At 45.1% G+C, this 18,668-nt stretch overlaps 1 protein-coding gene across 1 annotated transcript in view; it reads left to right on the top strand.

Annotated features, from left to right (window-relative positions):
- Window positions 1-18,668, top strand: part of LOC146197128 (cyclin N-terminal domain-containing protein 1-like) — a 102,494-nt gene that overhangs the window by 66,038 nt on the left and 17,788 nt on the right. Inside the window, exon 4 of the mRNA XM_084598880.1 lies at window positions 15,476-15,638. Within this exon, the coding sequence (XP_084455006.1) occupies window positions 15,476-15,638 (163 nt within the window). The remainder of the gene's footprint in view (window positions 1-15,475; window positions 15,639-18,668) is intronic.

Below are 18,668 nucleotides of genomic sequence, written 5' to 3'. Positions count from 1 at the left end.
TCAAGGCCAAGGAATGCCGTCCTCCCCTGGACTCAAGCTGCGTCGCTTCAAGGGTCGTTTCCTCGCTGTCGCATGGGAGCAGCAGCGGCAGCAGCAACAGCAATGTCAGCTACGACAGCCACCGTTGTCGGTACGCTCCGGTATTGCTCCAACGTGCCGACGAACGCACGCGCCTCTTGTTCTCGTTGGAATCGTCATCCGGTGACAGCCATGCGCGAACCGACTCGTGGTCCATCGTATTGCTAGCGCTCTTGTGGGTGGTGGGAGCTTCTATTATGTTTTTCTTGTTCCTGACCGCCGCGCGGGCACCGGTGCCCTCGCATGCTGTGGACCACAGCGTTGCCCTGGCGGCCTTCGGACTAGTCGTACTGCTGCTGACCTTCCTGTCCTTGTTTTATTTGTTGTACTATTGCGTGTGCGGCCACATCTGAATGTCTTTGACGCATCTGAACGCCTTTGACGCGCCACGGCGGCTTTGCCTATAGGGAAGAAGAAGAGGACAAATAGTCGCAATTTTATCTTTCGGTGACGCGGGGGAGTTGCTACTCGCCCAAGCTTTATAGCGTCCTGCAATAAAACAGCGCTTGTCCAGTTTATTTCTTGATGGTTCATTTTCCTTGAATTTTTCAGTATTTCCTGCGGATAAAAATTTTCCGTGTGCACTGCAATGATCTCAGTGAAGAAAGTATACGCCTTCAATTTGTGTATTTTTTTTCTTTTTTATACGTCTTGTAGCAGTTGAATTTTTAAGCGCAACCAGAACGATGACTACACAGTTGAGCGCTTGTGTCCCACCCCCCTTTTTTGTCACGCTCGGAAATCCAGGTACGAATATCCACAGACTTGCCCACTTTTCGTTCTTTCAACTTTGCAGTAGCTGTTGCGTGTGCGAAGAAAAAGAAATCGTTGGAATAACGTTTCATTCTTTTTGTAAGTTATGCATGTTAAGCGATATCTTCAATGGAAAAGGTCGAGCACTTGAGTATATTGACGACAGTTGTCTAGAATGAGTTAGTCTTAGTTGTTGGGTTTGAATTGTGCAACTCAACCTGTTCCTGAAAGTAACAATTTTTGTTTGTGTACGCAATATGAATGCAGCGATATTCTTACTGCAACTGCCACCTACGTGAACTCCTGCAAGTAGTGGGTTTATTTGTTTTAAAAGCATAGGGCAAACGGCGCAGTGCTGACCGCTTGAACTTACTTGAACTGCCGCACGAGCGCACTCTGTCGGCCGCCACTCTGTCGACCGGTTCCTTTCAGTGCTCTCATATTGCATACGCTTGTACAATCGATGATGATAATAGTGATGACAATGCTCGGGGCCTTTTTGCTGGTGCCTGGCGCGCGTGCTTATAGGTTCATGCGGTTATCACTTGGGAAGCTGGCTTCTTCACGGAGCAGTAGCTTTCCGGTGAATGGAAGGTTTGTTTAAAAACCGGTAGGTCTTAGTGAAGGCGTTGATGCCCGGCAACTAAAGTTTCACTGAAATAACTTAAGGGACTCTGCCACTACCACGATGTGTCGTCTTAGGCAGCTTCAGCAGTACTGCAGAGTTTCAAATGACTCAGTAAGCGAATAAATATAAGCGAGAACATTACAGGTCGTGATACAGATAAGGGTTAGCAGAACCATTCTGCGCGGAGGGAAGAAGAAACATCCACCTGAAGCCCAAGTGGCAATGATCGCGGCCAGTGCGCAAAAATTTGCGGCGTAGAAGACATCTGTGCACAGTTGCATTAAAAGGTATCTCCGCGTCTCATTGCCCACTTTGCCTACTCTACTACGTTCAAGGGAACAGTCGAACGTCGCCTCTTCCGTGTCCAAGGGCGCTCCACATATGTCAACCGCTTGACAGCTTCGCTGTTTTCGCAATGAAGTCTTAGTACCGAAATTTAGTGAGAGCTTACCTCTGGCTGGTTGTGTGCCAGCTTCATTTCTTTCCATAAGAGACAACAACGCTGCAGTCGGAACGCGTCGTTGTCGCAGTAGTTGAGGAGGACACGTTAAATAAAAAAAAGCAATTTTGGGCCAAAATATATTTTTTTGTTATTGTTTGCCATTCTTAGATTAATACTGAACCTCTCCATTCAGGGGCGTCATATAGAAACACGCGAATTTTCGTTTTTTGAAAGGTCGGCAGCCCATTAGCGTTGTTTTGCGGCCAGGAATTAAGGCGGTCCACAATCTCTATTTTGAATGCGCGCGCGAAGGAGCATCGTTCCTTCCTCCTTCCAACAAGCGCGTGCGCTTATCGAGAGTGGAGGAAGACTCGCACAAAGCTGAATAACGCAAACTCGAAATTCGAAGAACGGCGAGCCCCGATTGGTTGTACAAAACGGAAACTTGAGCTGCGATTGGCGCAATGGTAACACGTGACGTTTCAAACGTCTTTTCGCGCCATGCCTCACTTTTTCAGAGTACATTTGGTCGCATACGGCGCTCAATCTAGTCACACTTTGCACCTCTGGTTTCTTCAAGCGTACATATTTGTTGGAAGAATGCCAGCTACAAAGTTAGCTTTGCGGATCGGCTTCGGTAGGTGAAGCCACTCCAAGAGAGCGACCACAGGAGGAGGAAGAAGAGGAAGCTTTTTTTTTTTTTCTTTTAGAACTGTGCAGACAACTGCAGCACTGGCTGTAGGCTGTTCCGCACTTTAGTGAAGGGGTCTTAGACAAATTGAACGTTTCATTTGGGAAACCCACTGACAAGACCATAGAACAGATGACCGAATTGTACTCAGCGCGAGCAAGAGCACTCCACATATCAAAGGAGACCAGAAAAAAGAGGTAACTATAAAAGGCACTGCAGTTCAACAGCATATAGTTGAAGAAGGACTAACATGTGCTGCTAGGAGCGAGGGGACTCTTGTTCACTGGAGCTTTAGAAATAAATTGGGGCGATTTTCAATCTTTGAGTCCGTTTTTCTGAACTTCTGTTTTCTTTTTCAGTAAGCTCTCAGATTAGGAAAATTGTCCTTCCATCATTACTTGACAATGTTAGTATTGTAGTAAGCGCACTGCAACAAACTTTTGTGACGAGCACAGTCTGTGCTCAGTCGGGGTGATTTTTCTTTTTCGTACTAACAAAGAAAGAAAATCAGCTTTAAAAAAATGGCGGTAATTAAAACCCAATATCATTCTTTACATAGTAGCATTCCTTTAAAATATAGCAAAACTAATCTAAATAATTTCACAGTTGGGTGCTTTGTAGATCGATGAGGCCACATAACGCAAAAAAAAAAAAAAAAGGAAAATAACGTTTCTTTTGTGAACGACAGTTTTCCTAAGCAAGTATATATATTGTCATGCTTGTCACATAGGTTGCATAACTATCTTCGTACTGATTCCAGAATAATTAATTTTGGTGGAGATGGTCCCAGCAGTAATATAAACTAGTCCTGCAAGTTTCGTCGAAGTCGAGCCTGCTGTTCAGAGGTTCACTCTTTTGGGTAGTATCTCCCTGAAAGGTCGCTGGGCTACGCTTCGACAGCGCGTAGTCTCGGTGATGTGCCTTCGATCCTGCCGGCCTAACACATCAAACTAATCTTAAACAGGCTCAGACAGAACTTTATATTTGAACAAATAAATTAATGCAATGACAACACGTGACTAAATTGCCTAGTAATGCTGCGATTAAGCGTGCCCGTGTGACATGGCCGGGTATCAGTACGTCACGTGGCCGCTTCCTAGAGGTGGCGCCAAGGTACAGCCTATGTCAAAAGTTTACAGCCCAGAGAGTTTGCTTTTATGCCGTATAATATGACTTCTGTAATAATCGTCGAAGTCCTAGCCAGTGGAGAGGGTAGGACGGAAAATCTTCTTGCCTTCAGCAAGTATGGAAACCTGGGAAAGTATTACGAGCCACATAGTATCGCTCAGAAGTAGACCATCTGGCTTACCAAGATACTTTGTTGGGCGAGTTGGTACTTATTCATTATTAATTTAAACAGCGCGAACACGAAGACAAAGGACAAGATAAAAGAAAGCCACAGTACAAGCCACAGCGCTTGTACTGTGGCTTTCTTTTATCTTGTCTTTTGTCTTCGTGTTCGCGCTGTTTAAATTAATAAGGAATAGACCATCTGGGCTGTAAACTTTTGATAAAGGCTGTACGTCCTTGCGCCCATTACATTTCTGTAGAGTTTCTGTCCATCTCGCAGACAGTCTCACATGAAAAATAAGGCACGCGAAAAGATAAAACGGCGCATCGAGTGTTACACTGTCATTCAAGGCGTTTACACGAACCCGAAAAAAGCGTGTCAAGTCGGCTTATAGGGTCTAAATTGGCCTATCGGGTTGATTGAAGTCGCCATCGGAGTGCTGTGTATACCACAGTGTATAGGCTTGTCCTGAATCACTGGGCAGGGTAGATCGGACGAATGGCGAATTTGTGGCATGCACAACGCACTGTGCGCATATTATACGTGAAGCACGAGAAGATCAGTGTGCCTAAAATAATGTCTGAAACAGAGCAGAGTAGCCGACATAAAAGGACGTAACACAAAAGATCTATACCAACTGCTGGTTGATATTCGAAAGCCCGCAACATTGTTACGGAGTTGTCCTGGCTGGCATCACTCCCCCCCCCCCCCCCCCCCTTTTCTATATATATTGTTACGGAGTTTTCCTGGCTGACATCACTCTCCGCCAATATATATAGGAAAGGGCGGTTTCCTACATAATCAGCGTTTTGAATTCAACAGCGCATGTTTCTACGAAATGGATGAATGATTGGATGCGTGGACGGTAAAAGCGGCCCCTTTGAAACAAGGTGGTAGCCGGTGCCTCCGGCTTTGGTGTATTTCTCTCTTTATTCTCCTATGACTAACGTTTTAAACTGTATACCAATGCAGTTTAAAAGTTCTCACTTCTTAGACACTATCTCATTTACTTTTACTCCATGCCCATTTCGAACTGTGAACTTCTATCTTTAGGTCTCAAATATCCCCCGACAGTTTCTTATCGTCTACTGCTTATGCATTCGAATTATCTTCGTTATTTCATATTGTTCCCACGTCAATGTTTGGACGGATATTGCAACATTGCAGTAAAATATACTTGTTTCTGAATAATCAAATTTACCGCTCACTGTACAGGTGTCGTCATATCGGTCCGCAGTAATCATGCACCACTTGAATATAATACGTATCAATAGCAAGCACTACACGATGAACCAATAGACAGAGGCAAGCACAAGCAATGCACAATGAAGTATTTTATGACGCAGACGCCGCAAAAACTGTAAACATGCAAAGGATGGGCGAACCATTCAGCTGGCAAAATTAATTGCTATCACTTTTTGTGGAGACCCCTGGATAATACATCCCATTGCAACAATCAGCACGTGGCAAAAATCCATCTTTTTGAAAAAAGAACAGTCCTCCTTTTGTTGCAGATCTCAAAGTATCGGGAAAAATTAACACCGCACAGACACACTTGGAAACTCGCAATTTAGAAGGAAATGTCAGCCGTTTTCTATGCCGCAGCATTCCTTTTTTTTTTTTTTTCATAACCAAATATTTCTAGATGAAATTTCTCTCTCGCACCCATTACACATATTACGACAAATTGACAATCTACATAAAGATACCATATGCATTTGTCAAACCACGTAGAGCCCTCATGCACCCGATTGCAATGAAGGCGCGTCTTCTAGCTACACCAATGCAGTCATGACAGGCGTTGGGCTATCTGCGTGCGTAATTTTGTACGGTCGCTAGATATTACAAAAATCTTTTTATATTTGTGCAGTACTAACACGGCTGCAAACTCTCGATAAGAGCCTATGGATCCGACCTCAGTCTCAAGCCAAGCAGCGTTGCCATGGTAACAACGTGCCACGCTGACATTTGACAATTTATCCGGCAACGGCAGGAGATGAAGCGAATGGCCACCAATCGAAGTGGCAATGTTAGAAAACGTCTAGATAACCCGCTCAGTGCAAAACTCGTCATCGCCATAGCAGAAAAACAGTCGCGGTGTCGCACATTGACTGCATCACAAGAAGTCATTAAATATGTATATCGTGAATATAGGGTCGCAACATGGACGTAAACGTCGGTACATAGCAGTGTAAATTCGTTGTGCTTTAAGGCAAATTTGTTGGAAAGGAAAATTGTAAGTGGTCAATATAAATTTTGCTAATTTGTGCCCCCAAGTGGCTAGATGTATTTCAAGTGTGCACCAGGCAGCCATATTAGACTGTCACTGTTATCTCACCGTACTCGTGAACTTCAATTCCCGTCAGGTTTTGTTTTTTTTTTTTTATTTCTTCGTTGTCAGCGTAAAACAGCGGCGTAAAAGGAATGTATCGAGGATCCTCATCGCCGCCGCTACCGGCCTCCCCTCTTCACCGCACATTACCATGTCCATGTGGACTCGCCCATCCGTGTCATCCGAGCAGCATCCTGCTACCGCGGACAGGCGCGTTCGTCGTTCGCGTTCCGTCGCCGTACGGGCGTGCGACAGATACCTTACGCTGTCGCGTCTGCTTCCTTCTACCACGACCGCTGGATCTCTCTTCTACTACACCCTTCAAGAGTGGCTAACACGCACACACACACACACACACACACACACACACACACACACACACACACACACACACACACACACACACACACGCACGCACGCACGCACGCACACACACACACACACACACACACACACACACACACACACACACACACACACACACACACACACACACACACACACACACACGCACGCACACACACACACACACGCACGCACACGCATGCACGCACGCACACACAAACGCGCGCACACAGATGGGTACGTACAGTACCTCACAACCATCAGAGGGTGGGTTTTAGAATATTCGGAGAAGCACGGCGCTATAACTGGTTCCTACTAAGCTACCGCAACGGCATTGGCTAACCCTTCAAAAAAACTTTAAAATTTGACAAGCAGTGACGTAAATGGCGTGGGGGGGGGGGGGGGGGGGAGAGGGGGGTGATTTCACCGCCCCGCTCCCTTCACCTAGGAAGCGGAGGATAATATGGCGAAGACGAGGGAGCGAGGACTTTTCTTCCGTCTCACAGAATGGCTCAGCTGAATCAGATGTATTTATTGCTTAGAGCCTTGTTTGAGCGCCATCATTACAGACCAGAATATCAGTGGCCATAGTGATCTTGGTTGTATCTATTACTTAGAGCCTTGTTTGAGCGCCATCATTACAGACCAGAGTATCCGTGGCCTCCACTCCCAGGTGGTCAGATGGTGCGGGTAACTGATTACGCGGATGACATTACGTTGTACCTTTCTGATGAAGCGAGCCTGCAGCTCTTTCTTCATCTTTTTGGCAGATGCGGCAAGGTGTTTGAGGCTGCTCTCAATTTTAGTAAAAGTAAATATCTTGATTTATTGTCGACCATAAACCCTGACTGCTCATTGGAGGGTCAAATTCTAAAGTTAAAGCTCAGCTACTTTGGTCATCTGATGAGAAGAGAGGAGTCGCTGGAGAAAGATTTGATGTTGGGAAAGGTTGAGGGTCGCCGGAGAAGGGGTAGGCAGCGAACGCGATGGTTAGATGGCATCCTCGAGGCATTGCAGATGAAGCTATGTGATGTTAAGAAGATAGTGAGAGACCGGAAAGCGTGGCGTGACATGGTCCGTAGGGTCACGAAGAGTCGGACACGACTGAACGCCTGAACTGAACTGAACTGAAATATCTTGATTGACAGGCCAGAAGCACGCTTCAATGCTGCCCTACAATTCGCACACAGCGACGCCATCCTCGCCCTAGGCATTGAAGGCACTCTGGCATTGATCATGAGGCACGTGGGATGGCATAAATGTTCCAAAATAGTTCGGCCATATCTGTCCCTAATCGATCCTATTTAACTTCCACTCTGCTTCTCTGGCAGCCAGTCAATCTGCGACTGCACCTTCAAGGGTTTGCACCACGCAAGCCCTCGAAGCTTTTTTCGGGGTCGTTTTCTTTTTCTGACCTGGCGCATCTTTTAACAGCGCGCGAGGCAAGCTCTGATAAGTGCGACTGTCGCCTTGGCGGCATATATAATACTATTTCACGTTTATTTTGAAAAAAGTAAGAAGTAAAACACCTTGGGCACATACTCGGGTCTTTGGGACGAAAGTGCTCATACGATCGTCAGAACCGAGCAAAAATCTTGCTTATGCCTTTGATGGTTGCCATAGCAACTGTGACGCCAGCCGTTCTCGAGCAACCGAAACTGCGAGTGGGACGACGGCATTCACAACAGGTGCCCCTGTGGCATAGCCCCACCCCCTATCACCTCTGGTACGCCATTTGCGCGTTTGGTATAGTAGTAATTCCTTTATTTGCATCTCATAAGGAATACACTACACAGATGGCCTGCAGACAAAAAATGTCACAAAAGACAGCTTGACGAGGAGCAGGCTCCCATACTCTGAACAGCGTTACAGCGGCATTGTATTTAGAGAAAAAAGAAAAAAGTAAGTACTCGTTCACGATTGGGAATGTACTGTATGAAAGTAAATGTAGCGTACGAGAGGTTTGGCGCAGTAAGACAAAGAAATAATTACTGATGCAAGAAGAAATACCCACTGGTTCTCGTCTAAAAGGAACAATACGAATTGCAGTTTCACTAATCCAGCAGAAATCATAGAAATACATGCAATAATGGTGAGGTAAACAATAAGGATGAAAATACTTTGTCATTGGAAGCAAGGAAATACGGAGACTTTTTATTAATAAGGCACCCTATAGAAATAACGGGGTGGCAAACTTGAAGAGCTGAAAAGGAAAGAAGATCAGCTATAGTCGGATGCAGATCAGAAGCCTTCAAATGACCCCGTCCAGCCAATAGCATCGTTCCAAATGTGTGACGTCGCGGCACATACGGGAAAAGAAAAAAAGAAAACAAACAGAAAAACGTGTTTTTCCGTGCTCATAGTCTCGCGGACTGTACCAATAAGGCTGCCTCCGGTTTTCGCATCCGTCCGTCGGCGTCGCCGCCAGCGGTGTTACCTCGTAGGGCTTTGTGGCAGAAAAGAGTTCCAGTGAAGCGCAGAACAACGAAGCGGTTTTGTGAAACCTTGACAGTGCTAAAATTCTCTATCAGAATTTGTGCTAATCTTATCAGCAAACGACTATTGATCGAATTGAGCGAAGGTGTGTATCTTTGCCAGAATTCACGAAGCATTTAAGAACTATTTGCCAGCACGGACGCACTCGAAGAAACCACATTCCAAGCGCTACTCGTAGGTGCAAGACGGTCGGCCGTGACGTCATGGCATAGCTCGGCAGCTATTGGTTGGAGGGGGGCTCTTTGATAGTTGGATGTCGCTTTTTTCATGGCTTGTATCCGACTATAAAATTCTTTTAAATTCATCTCGAACTAAAAGACCTCCATGTGAAGCCAGATCGTATCGTATCGGAAATCCGTTTTTCATGCATATTTAAGGGAGTATTCTGAATTTCATTTAGCATCGGGCTGCTAGTTAAGCTGGGGATTCGAATCGATGGCATATAGAGGTCCAACTATATGCCATCCAATAAAGATATTTAACACTTTGCCAAATCCTGTGCCAGTCTCTCAGTTCTCAACCACCAACGAAACCGTGTCAAGTCATGCCAAGCAGTGTTTTCAATTTTCTTAGTCGGTTTAACGAGTTAAAACTTAAAACCCCGCTACATTTTGTTGCAGCTTTTGATGAAGCCTAGTCGAGCATCGAAAGACGATTTCGTTGTTTGGCTTATGGAGTTTAACGTCCCAAAACTACTCTGGCTATGAGAGACGCCATAGTGGAGGACTCCAGAAATTTAGATCACCTGGGGCTCTTTAACGTGCACTGACATCGCAAAGCACACGGGCGCCTAGCTCTTCGCCTATGCATCGAAAAGCGGCCTCTGCAGCCGGGATTCGATCCCGCATCCTTGGAAAAGACGATTTGACCTTACTTCGGAGGTTACATACCAAACACTGAAAAACGTGTTTGGAAGGCAGCGAAGTTGAATTTGATAGAGTAATGGCTCGGGTGCACTTAGTATACAAGAATGTCCAGGTATGAAGTCCCGTAGCAGAAATTATACTCCGAAGCATGCACGGATCAGCCCGTCAGTATTTTAAGCAGGTGGGGACCATTAATAGGATTATATACTGTGCCCATTTTCTCGTTTGAAGCAGAGCGATATTTCACTGCCCTGAGGCTTCAAGTTACAATGGCGGATGGACGCTTGTTTAGTACGCCTATAGCGCCTAGGCACTATAGTACGGCGATGTTGTATGCGCATTATTGCCTTATAGAGATAAAAACGACTGAACTGATAAAAAAGAAGTCAGTGCGTGCCACGTCCATACTCTGATTGTATAGACCCTATTCACTATCAGGTTTAGCAGTCGGCCGTTGTGGCAACCCTGTTTTGCGGAGACGCCATAACGTTGGGAGGTTCGAAACTAAAAAGCGTCTACGCGTACTCCTTGCTGCGCGCCGCTCATTTGTCGGATACTTGAGACGCCGTTTGGAACGCCGTCCAACCAGAGCTCGGATTTCACCTACGGCATACCCTGATTCGCCGTAGGCCCTCTCTCTCTTTTTCTCCCTCTCTCACGTTGCGTTGTGTGTGCCATGGTTACCAGCAAAGCAGCAATGACGTCATGTGAATAAGCTCTATAGGCCCCTAAAATTTAGTAATCATGAAAAAATTACGCAACGTTCTATAGCGCGCGTGTGTGCGTGCGTGTATGTGTTTGTGTGTGTTTGTGTGCGTGTGTGTGTGCGTGCGTGAGAGAGAGAGAGAGAGAGAGAGAGAGAGAGAGAGAGAGAGAGAGAGAGAGAGAGAGAGAGAGAGAGAGAGAGAGAGAGAGAGAGAGAGAGGCTGTTCCAGTGAATGCCTGCTGGGTCCGGCGTTATGCTCTCAGCACTCTTCCGAGTAGGTTTTGTGGAATGTGTTGCTTTTTCCTTACTTTCGAAGATGCTTTGATATTTCGTAGACTTTCGCGTGCTGCAGTTTATGTTGTACTAAAATTGTTGTTAATCCAGGGTAGAACGAGGTAAAGACGGTGATTCACAATATGAAAGAAGCACTGAACAAGGATAGAGGGTAGCCTCAGTTCGCCAGCCGAGCCAACGTTTCAACAAGTTGACTTGTCTTCGTCTGGGCAGCTCGATCATTACTGGCGGTGGTTTAAATACGCTTAAATAACGGTAGAGCTTCAGTGGTAATTATGTTAAAGCAGCTTTAACGCTTAGCACCTCTAGCAGTGCCGAAAGAATGCGAAAATCAGATGAAATGTCGCATGGGACTTAAGGAATTCTGGTTGTGGTTTGTGGGGTTTAACGTCCCAAAGCGACTCAGGCCATGAGAGACGCCGTAGTGGAGAACTCCGGAAATTTAGACCACCTGGGGTTCTTTAACGTGCACTGACATCGCACAGCACACGGGCGCCTTGCTTCACGCCTCCAACGAAAACGGCCGCCGAGGCTGCGGGATTCGATCCCGCGTCCTTGGGAACAGTAGTCGAGCGCCGTAACCACTGCGCCAAATGGAACAGGAGGAGGATGAAACTTCACAGGACACGCTGGCCGCAGTATAGAGACGAATTGCCAGCGGTAGACGTAACTGCGATGATGATAACTATTTTCACATACTCCTAGTAGCCGCATAGCTAGCGGGAAAGGTATAGCACGTTAAACGTGCGTGCAATCGGCCCGTACCTGACCTCGTGTATGGCTTCTTGGCTGCTGCAGGTAGTGGCACACGGTACTGAGAGCGCGGTCGACTACTACGGGGACTCGTATGGGCCTAAGCGGTGGCATGCATGTGCCCCTTGAGGCCGTCTACGCGTGCGCAGTTGCGCCACGAGAAGCGGTTCAAATTGCGCGCTCCGTCATCATCCTCATCCGGGCTATACCCACTGCAGGGCGAATGTTTCTCCCACATTCCCCCAATTATCCCGGTCCTGTGCTAGCTGAATCCACTTGATCCTTGAGAATTTCTTAACCTCATTTTCCCATAGAAGTTTCTGGCGCCTCCTGATGCGGTTTCCTTCCCTTCGAATCCAATATATGTTACCCTTAGAGACCATCGGTTATCCTTTTTTCGCACTACATGTCCTGCCCATACCCATTTCTTCTTGATTTGCACTAGAATGTTGTTAAGTCGGATTATTTCTCTGATCAACTCTGCACACTTCCGATCTCTTAACGTTACATCTATCAATTTTCATCCCATAACCTTCTGAGCTGTCCAACTTAAGTAGGACCCTTTTCGTTAGCCTCCGTGTTTCAGCCCCACAGGTGAGTACAGGTAAAATGAAACTGTTATATAATTCCCTCTTTGGCGATACCAGTAGACTGCTAGTCAAAACCTATGAGTACTTGCCAAATTCGCTCCATCCCAATCTTATTCTCCTAGCTATTTCCCTTTCATGGCCCGGATCTGGGGTTACAACCTATCCAAAATAGAATATATTCGCTGATCACTTCCAGTGCTTCGGTACCTATTACAATCTGTTGTTCCTTCCTGAGACTGTTGAACATTACCGTATAGTCTTCTGCATATTGATTTTAGGCCTATCTTTCTACTTTTTCTGCCTTGGTGATCAATTATTCTTTGCAATTCATCCCCTTTGGTACTTAGCTAGGCAATGCTATCAGCGAACCGCATATTATTGAGGTATTCTCTATCCACCCTTATACCTAACTGCTCCCATTCCAAATCTCTGAATATTACCTCTAAGCAAGCTATGATTGGTATTGGGTAGATCGTGGCTCCTTGCCTAATCGCTTTCTTTATAGGAATTTTGTTACTTTCTTTATGCAGAATTATGGCTGCCGCGCAGTCCCAGTACTTCCACATACGGCTCGTCTACACCTTGATTTCGCCATGCCTTCATGACTGCCGATGTTTCTACTGAATAAAATGCTTTTTCGTAATCAACGATTGCTATGTATCAGGGCTGGCTATATTCTGAGAAATTTCCTATTACCTTATTGATGGTATGGATACGATCAATAATAGAGTATACCCTTTCCTAAAACCTGCTTGACCATCTGCTTGATTGAAGTCTAAGGTTGTCCTGATTCTGTTAGCAATTATTTTAGCAAATACCTTGTACGTGATAGCAGCTTATTGATATGTATTTGTTCAAGTCTTTAGCGCCCTCTTTCTTATGAATTAAGATAAAGTTAGGGTTCATCCACGATTTCTATACCGTTGATGATACCAGGCATCGCGTATATCGGTATACAGATGATCGGCTACCATGATTTAAAATCCGTTATCTGGTATCCCGCGCCGCCAGTGCGCGCGCAGGTTGGCATGGTCCCGACTATGCAGCGGTCGCACGCCGGCCATTAAGAAGATCTGCTCATGTTCAGTGGCTCTCGGCAGAAACTGATTCCTATAGAGAATTCCGCTGTGCTCGTACATAATCTGAGAGATTTAGTATAACAAATTCCTGTTAGCATATATATACGTATACCGGGATTACCGGACGTCACCGCTGCCTGCTCGTGCTAAGCGAGTGCTCGGTAAACCGGTATACGTCTACGTTAGTACGTCACCGGTATGCTAAAATTCTCTCTATTCTGCCATGCCTTCTGGCCGCCGGCCACGTTCAAACGTTCATGTCATAATGTTCTGCAATTTATATTACTGGTTAAACAACGTCGTCTTACATGAACAGTGAAAAGGCTGATATGAACCAACACCAACTGGCCCTGTCTGCAATTTTCCATGATCAGCAACACGGGAGGCATTCCAGGACGACATTTGTACAAGTATAGATTGAAAAGGGATGTTTAACGGAGAGATTGGAAGTGCAAGTCGCTCCGCTTGGAATATGCCCGCACATCCGCTCTGCTCTCCGCGCCTGCGGAGCGATCGTGTTTCTCTGCGTCGCCGAAGGCACGCGTACGACGCGCTGCACACTGCCTCCCCTCGCAAAGAATGAGCGGGACCTACTTCTTCCGTGAGGTCTGCATACTCGACGGACACGCCGCAGCCTGGTGTGGTATTCTTGGTGGGGACTTGACACGGCACAGTCGCTACCACCGTGATTTTGTCAAACGACTCTGCTTTTGAGGTATCTATACTGCGTTACGAAGATGGTTGCCCCTAACTATGGGCGTCGTGAAGAAGTCGCGTTGATGCAGCCGTGTGACCAGACGGGAAGCTACGAGCTTCACAGCATCGGAATGCCGACTGGTGATGGGCCGGCACCGCAGTCGTCGCTTCCTGCCCGCGTTCGTGAGATCGGACTGCGTCCCGCCGATGCTGGAGAAGGCCAAGGAGGTCGACATACGAATGTGACACTCATCCTCGACCTAATAGCGGCTTTGGTGATCTCCGTCGTCGTGTTCATTCTGTGCGTGGATTTTCGACGTTTCGCGGCCGTCACTAAGCGTACATCCAACCACCTGAGCAGCGAAAATGATCCTGCCGCAGGCGCCGAGCCTCTGGTACTGTTCCTCCTGGTCACGTCTTTCGCAGTGGCTGTATTCGCCGTCTTTCGAATCTTCAACGCCGTATTCCACTGGCGACCCGAGGTCACCGCATCAATGATGACCACATCTGTGTGATTCAACTCAACTCCGGTGTCGAAGCTTCCACGTGAAGCAGCGGCCGCCTCTTGAATAATGGGCTTGCACTGATGCATTGTACTGGTCTCAGCAAATAAATGCACGTTTACATTTGCCTTGTGCTTTTCCCTACTGACCGCGAATCCGGCTATCAGCCGTTCATCGAATTGAACCGCCTAGTGTCGGTCTGCATGGTCAGCTTAACTTTAGTAATTCGTATCAATTGAATTATATGGTTTCGGTTCTCGCCCTTGCAAGCCTATTTCGGAAACAGAATAGGGAGTGACGTCATTACAGCCCTTCTCTTGGTACTAACCTGGCTGTATGAGACGCTGTGGGGGAGAGTTTGGTTCGGTATCTATATTCGTACATTACCTAGTCACTGCACCGTTACATCCGCTTGCTTTATCGCGCGCGCCCATGCAGGCAACCATGGCGCACAACAAGATGGCAGTAGCGCGGGGCGGCTAGTGCAACCGCACAAGGATGAAAAAAAAAAGAACTCGGCCGCGCTCCAATCCAATTGGCTGAAGACGCCGCCCGGACCCAAGAGCTCCGAGCCGCCGTTTAAGTGAATGGATATCCCCATCCTAATAGCCGTCAGCCCTACACGCGCTGATTGGTCCCTGCGTGCGGAGTCTGCTGGCATTTTACAGGAACGTGGCGCCATCTGTCGCCCTCGGGGTGATCTACGCATGCGTACTGACGCTCACGCGGTAGCGGTAGACGGTAGCGGTAAGCGTATGTTACTCCATTCTGTGCCACTGCGCATGCGTCAGAGGTTCAGTAAACCACTATACATGAACGCTATATAGTATACGTCTCTGCTACACTCTGACTCTAGATGATCGCTAACATGATGACGACGTTTTGATCTGCGCGGTGAGTGAGCTTGATCTTTACCTTCTCACCTCTCCCAGGGCGTGACCGGTGTGGAGGTCCGGGACGTACTGCGTGGCATAGGCGACATGTACACCTGCAACAGCATCCTGCAGTCTGAGCTGCGAGTGCTGAACACGCTGAATTTCCGCCTCAAGCTGCCCACACCGCTCGTGATCGCGGAGGTTCTCCTGGACGTCATAGGTGAAGTCTGTATACACACCCCTCTTTTGACCGCCCATATTGTATGCTTGAACGCTGCTTGTTGCGAAAAACGACATACTTCCCTCAACCGAGGCTCTCCAGCCAACGACGTTGGCATAGCAGTGTTGCGACGACGGGGCCGGTGAACCAGCGTTCGTGTGCTTCCTTCAGAAAATGTCTAGCCAGCTCGCCTAAAAGTAAGATGCAATCAAGAATTAAAATTACTTATCTTATAATTATTTATCTGTTATTAATTTATTTAATTTTACTTTTATTTGGACGTATTTGATCCGCGTTATCAAGAACACGTCTAGATTTTTTTCTGAGGATATATTTTAGACCAAGAAATGAAGACTTTTCCAGGTGACATTGTACCGATCATGTATCGTGATAAGTATCTTAATCTGTCTCGACCTTTTTTGTCGACATGGCCAAATAATTACCAGTAGCCTTCTCTAGAGCGCGCCGACGGTGATCTGCGGGGCAAGTCAGCGTCATCTAACGTTTGGCCCTGGGTATGAGATATGCGTCTCATGCGTATGCGGGGCCCAAATAAAGTGATCCCGTTCTCGGCCTCATTTCCGCTCATTGCTTGCACTTCATGCTGCCAGGTACGCGTTTAATATGTAACAGCGGCCGGAAAACCAATGCGTTTCGCGCGAATCAAAAAGTGGCTACGCAAGCAAATGCAAGTGATATCGAGTAATCGATCGGCTCAAAGTCAAACACAAGTGATGGCGGATTAAAACACACCATCAGGCTAAAAGTGCGAGATTGGGCTTAGTTGGTTGTTTGGTGTCTGTTTTCGTCTTATCCGTCTTGGGGATGAGAGCTTGTCGAGCTGCTATCCAGCAGCTTTTTCTTTCATCTCCCCATGTTTTGGAAAAACATGAAATAAACAGTATCTATCTATCTATCTATCTATCTATCTATCTATCTATCTATCTATCTATCTATCTATCTATCTATCTATCTATCTATCTATCTATCTATCTATCTATCTATCTATCTATCTATCTATCTATCTATCTATCTATCTATCTATCTATCTATCTATCTATCTATCTATCTATCTATCTATCTATCTATCTATCTATCTATCTATCTATCTATCTATCTATCTATCTATCTATCTATCTATCTATCTATCTATCTATCTATCTATCTATCTATCTATCTATCTATCTATCTATCTATCTATCTATCTATCTATCTATCTATCTATCTATCTATCTATCTATCTATCTATCTATCTATCTATCTATCTATCTATCTATCTATCTATCTATCTATCTATCTATCTATCTATCTATCTATCTATCTATCTATCTATCTATCTATCTATCTATCTATCTATCTATCTATCTATCTATCTATCTATCTATCTATCTATCTATCTATCTATCTATCTATCTATCTATCTATCTATCTATCTATCTATCTATCTATCTATCTATCTATCTATCTATCTATCTATCTATCTATCTATCTATCTATCTATCTATCTATCTATCTATCTATCTATCTATCTATCTATCTATCTATCTATCTATCTATCTATCTATCTATCTATCTATCTATCTATCTATCTATCTATCTATCTATCTATCTATCTATCTATCTATCTATCTATCTATCTATCTATCTATCTATCTATCTATCTATCTATCTATCTATCTATCTATCTATCTATCTATCTATCTATCTATCTATCTATCTATCTATCTATCTATCTATCTATCTATCTATCTATCTATCTATCTATCTATCTATCTATCTATCTATCTATCTATCTATCTATCTATCTATCTATCTATCTATCTATCTATCTATCTATCTATCTATCTATCTATCTATCTATCTATCTATCTATCTATCTATCTATCTATCTATCTATCTATCTATCTATCTATCTATCTATCTATCTATCTATCTATCTATCTATCTATCTATCTATCTATCTATCTATCTATCTATCTATCTATCTATCTATCTATCTATCTATCTATCTATCTATCTATCTATCTATCTATCTATCTATCTATCTATCTATCTATCTATCTATCTATCTATCTATCTATCTATCTATCTATCTATCTATCTATCTATCTATCTATCTATCTATCTATCTATCTATCTATCTATCTATCTATCTATCTATCTATCTATCTATCTATCTATCTATCTATCTATCTATCTATCTATCTATCTATCTATCTATCTATCTATCTATCTATCTATCTATCTATCTATCTATCTATCTATCTATCTATCTATCTATCTATCTATCTATCTATCTATCTATCTATCTATCTATCTATCTATCTATCTATCTATCTATCTATCTATCTATCTATCTATCTATCTATCTATCTATCTATCTATCTATCTATCTATCTATCTATCTATCTATCTATCTATCTATCTATCTATCTATCTATCTATCTATCTATCTATCTATCTATCTATCTATCTATCTATCTATCTATCTAATGCACCATGCGTTGCAGGCGTATTGTTGGATGGCGTCTTTGTGCTGTGTTATCAGCTACAAGGGACACCGCATTTGGAATCCGTACCAAACCTCCAGGCGAAAGCACATGGGCGACTAGTGGTGCACATGCAGGAACGCGCGTTAATCCGCTATCATACGCGCTTGCTTGCCTGGCCCTCTCGTTACACTCAAGAAACACAGCGGCATTCGTCACAACCTCACAAATGCAGCCAGCGCGGCCCTAGCACAAAATACTCGCATGTTGGTGTCTTAGCAAGGAAGTGATGAGCACGCATCTCTCTGATTCGCCGCGCATGCGCGCGGGGCGCATAACTCTAACCCGGAGCTTAACGTGATATGTCGCTGACTTGTTCCGCAGAGCACCGTCGGCGAGCTCTAGAGCTGCTCACCACTGCACAAATTGCTGTTCTTACAGCGTAGCTTGTAGGGCCAACTGTTATCTTCCCTATATAGCAAACTAAGACAAGTTTATAGGCAGTCCAATACGCAAGAGAAAGTTTGCTTCCGAGAACTGT

This window comes from Amblyomma maculatum, chromosome 3 (genome assembly GCF_055883805.1).
Source record: "Amblyomma maculatum isolate TAMU_Amacu chromosome 3, ASM5588380v1, whole genome shotgun sequence".
In the NCBI taxonomy this organism is placed as follows: Eukaryota; Metazoa; Arthropoda; class Arachnida; order Ixodida; family Ixodidae; genus Amblyomma; species Amblyomma maculatum.
The sequence above is the reverse complement of the archived record's forward strand: the minus strand, read 5'-3'. Positions and strand labels throughout refer to the sequence as shown.